The sequence below is a fragment of the Ambystoma mexicanum genome, chromosome 11, assembly GCF_040938575.1.
Source record: "Ambystoma mexicanum isolate Mex_15411 chromosome 11, UKY_AmexF1_1, whole genome shotgun sequence".
Lineage (NCBI taxonomy): Eukaryota > Metazoa > Chordata > Amphibia > Caudata > Ambystomatidae > Ambystoma > Ambystoma mexicanum.
In genome coordinates, this window is record NC_090934.1 from 287,978,654 (window position 1) to 287,982,943 (window position 4,290).

General features: G+C 44.0%; 1 protein-coding gene across 1 annotated transcript; it reads right to left on the reverse strand.

Moving 5' to 3' along the window:
• Positions 1-448: 448 nt before the first annotated feature.
• Positions 449-760, reverse strand: LOC138504699 (SLC35A4 upstream open reading frame protein-like). Its single transcript, XM_069625256.1, has one exon. The coding sequence runs from the start codon at positions 758-760 to the stop codon at positions 449-451; it is 312 nt and encodes a 103-aa protein (XP_069481357.1).
• Positions 761-4,290: the final 3,530 nt, after the last annotated feature.

Genomic DNA, 4,290 nt, shown 5'->3' on the forward strand with positions numbered 1-4,290 from the left:
TAAGAGATCTGTGATGAAATAAACCCTGCCCCGTAATAAAGTCTCCCCTGGGAGAATTTATTCTGAAATAAAGTCTCCCTGGGAGAATTCATTCTGAAATTATTATTTTTTTCTTTTTTCTTTATTTTTTATTTTTTTGCTGCTGAAATAAATGTATTATTTGTCTTTAAATACCAATTATTAAAAACATTTCATTTATATTTTTTATAACTTTTTGGAGGAAATGCTTTGGCTTTAATAGCCTCAGTTCAATCTCTAAATTAATTTTGTATGATCAGTGCTGCTGAGCATCATTTCTCATTTTGACCTACACAAATCCTTCCCAGATGACATAAAATTGCATGTAAATGTTGCATTGAGGAGGAACCGAGTGTCCAGGCTTATTCACTGTGCACAATGGTTATGGCCTGTAACATGAGAGCCGTTTCTCAGGTGAAATTCTCCCTTGCTAGTCACGCCCCTTCCTTAAAGAGCTGAAGTAATTTCCGATGGTCTTCTCAACATTTGGAACAGCATAATTCTGTGCTGCATAGATTCCAGTGCATGCGCCCAACGCAAAGCCTAGCACAGCTGAGGACTGGAGCTTGGCCACCACATAGCCAGCAAAGAAACCTTTCAGAAATGCTGATGCCACCAACAAGCCTTCCTGGGCCACACCGGCATGCACTTCCTCCTCCACTGGCCGCTGTAAACCTTCCAACTGATTTTTCAGGTAAGCAAGATCCTTCAGCTTTGGTGTGGAGCCCTTGTTATCCGCCATCTTCCCCGGCTATCTCCAATGCACTTTTGTCATTCAGACTTACCACCAACCCTTGAGATGGTTGATGAAAATCAAAGGGGAAAACCTCAAACTACTGAGATGGTCAATCAGCCTGCAAGAGTTTGATTTTACCATTGAACACAGAAATGGGGTTGCTCATCCTGAGTTAGTTACCTGGGGGCAATCAGACGTGGACTCCCTACTCACTGTGCTCAGAGAGGCACAGCTTCACCTCACTGATGATGCTCAGCAAGGCTGAAACACGTGTATGGGGTTGCTGTTGGTACTCTTGTTCAGAGAGGAATTGCCATAGCATTTTGGTGCTGGACTGCCCATGTGGGCGGGACAAAGACTGATATGCAAATGGATATTTCCCATCTGTAAAAAGTACAGTGAGCAAAACGCGTGTGCTGCAAACTCTCATCTCAGAACAGGTTATCATGCCATGTTGTTTCTGGAGAGGAGCACCTACTACCTTTTTTGAAACATTCCCCTTTTAGGGCAGATACTGGCCCCCCTCTACAAAGTGAAACAAAAAAAATATGAGTTTCAGTGGGGGGAAGAGCAGCAAAAAGCATTTGATTTGGCCAAAGATACCATGCAGCAGGTGCTTGATTTATGGCCATTGAAGGAAGGCGAAGTGGAATTGTATGTGTCTGGGCAAGACAATTACGCTAACTGGAGTGTGTGGCAGAAACAGGACAGGAAACGTGTGCCATTGGGGTTCTGGAGTCGTAAGTTGGCCGATGCTGGTAACTCATACACTCCGTTCGAGAAGCAATTGCTGGCATGTTATTGGGCCCTTGTCGATACTGAGCAAATGACAGTGGGGCGTGATGTATTGATGAGGTCGGAAATCCCGATTATGCAATGGGTGTTGAGCTCTCCTAAAACACACAGAATAGAACACGCTCAAGAAGCCAGTATAATTAAATGGAAATGGTACATTCAAGACAGAGCTAAATCAGGGAAGGTTGGGGTTGCAAAATTACATGAGCACGTAGCCAACAAACCACCCTCAGATTACATACCACCGGAAGTATCTGAGAAACGCGAGTCTCCCGTGAAATGGGGAGTACCTTATGGCGATCTGACCGTGGAGCAGACAAAGCATGCCTGGATTACAGATGACTCGGCTCGATATGTGGGAACCGAGCAATACTGGAAAGCAGTGTCATACAATCCCAAGACTAAAAAGATTTTTGGCAACGTCAGGGAAAGGGAAGAGCAGTCAGTTTGCAGAACTTAAGGCCGTTTACCAAGCATTGAAACAAGAGACCCGTGGTCGATGTCATTTGTACACAGATTCATGGTCATTGGCGAATGGGTTGTCGGTGTGGCTGCCAACCTGGCAAAAGAATGGGTGGAAGATTGGTTCAAAAGAGTTGTGGGGAAAGTAACTGTGGCAAGATATTGCGGAAATGTTATCACAAAGTGAAGTCACTGTGTATCATGTGGATGCGCATTGTGCTACAGATTCATTAGAACGTTGGTTTAATTCTGTTGCAGATGAACACACCAAGATTTCATCTGTGGATGCGGAGGCTCAGGAAGATGATTTGGGGGGTTTTGCCAAGTGGGCTCACCAGAAATGTGGGCACCTTGGAGAAAAGGCTACTATCAGGTGGGCACAATCTCGAGGAATCAGTATTCCTTTAGAGGTAGTGAAAACGATCATTTTGCAATGTCCGGTGTGCCAACACCAACAGCATAGGCCTATCCCTCAGATTGTCCAAGGTACATTGCAGAGAGGAAAGTTACCTTGTCAAATTTGGCAGATTGATTACATCGGTGTTCTGCCAATCAGCAAAGGCTGTCAGTATGCATGCACCACTGTGGATGCATACTCTGGATATATGATGGTTCTGCCATGCAAACGTGCTACAAAACTGAACACCATTAAGTTGTTAGATCAGATCACGTTGCATTACGGAGTGCTTTTGCAAATCCAAAGTGACAATGGGTCACACTTCAAAGGCAAATTAATTCAGGAATATTGTCAGGAAAAGAGTATTGACTGGCTCTACCATGTCCCCTATCACTCTGAAGCATCATGGTTAATTGAAAGGATCAACAGGTTGTTGAAAGCACAGCTGCGCAAATCTGCAGATGGCAGTTTAGTGGGCTGGTAGATTGTGTGTTTGATGTGGTGCAAGTGCTAGACAATAAGCCTGTGAATAATTATGAGACTGCATTGTTACAACTAATGACTCCTGCTTTACAGATTCAACCCAACTCAGTTAGAGAGACTCTATTGTACTGGGAAATTACCCCGGGTTCTTTAGCCCCCAATCGGGTGACTCCAGAGTCAGCAGGGGTAGACTTGCATTCTCATGAAGAAATCAGATTAGACCCAAGAGGGATTGTTGTGATTGAAACAGGGATTGGAGAACACATTTCTCCAGAGCATATGGGATGGATTGCCCCTAAATCTGGATTAGTATTGAAGGGAGTTCAAGTGCTGGGAGGGGCCATTGACGCTGATTACCAAGGTGAGATCAAAGTCATCTTAATGAATAGTGGGGACCAAGTGTTACCGATTCATAAGGGCGATTGGGTGGCCCAGTTGATTATTGTTCCTGTTAAATTGTCTATGATCAAAAAGGGGGAGCCTCCCACAGTGTTAACTACTTGTGGGATCGTGGTTTTGGCTCTTCAGACAGTATGGTACCAGGTGCAAAGGTGTGGGTAGAAAGACCAAGTGGCCCACCGGTGTCAACAGATGTTATTGCATCAGGCAAAGACCAGGTAGTCTTAGTAATGCAACCCGGCAAAGAAAAGTGGCAGTATGTGCCCGGAGACAAATGTTACCTAAGAGAGTGATTTACAACTCTGATATCTCTTTTCTGGGTTTGCCTTGTAGATCCTGTGTCTGGCTGGTGTAATTGTGGTACTCAGGGTCGGACTGGGACAAGAAATAGGCCCGACTCCCCAAAAAAAGTGGCCCACACCTCGCCTCAAAAAAGTGGCCCACCCCTCGCCTCAAAAATGTGGCCCACCCCGCGCCTCAAAAAAAGCGACCCTCAAACCATCATCCGTGATTGAACTGTGTCAGTTCACGACTTTACAGAAAATGCTACTTATGGAGGGCTCATGTGTCTGTTACATTACAACACAACTCATGAAATAACGTACAGTTCTGTGACAGGGTCCACAGCTCCAAGGCACAGGAGTGACATGAACACAATCTTTCACCCCTTGACAAAACAGGAAGTTCAATCAAATAGCATTGTTCCTAAGCACACTATGAAAAATATGGTTATGATTTCACTAATGTGATATACATTTCATACAAGAATAGATCACCATATATCATTAATATCTGTGTGTATAGATCCATATTGTCAAATGACTGTGAATGCAAGCAGACGTCCAAGGACAAATGTTAATATGTTATTGTATAGTACTTAAGCTCTTTTATATAGAACAAATATGCATACATTATCACCCAACCTCTGTTTGTACTCATTTATCGACCTCAGAATGATGAACAGCTGAGTTGGCCTTGCTGGGATTCGAACCTGCAACCT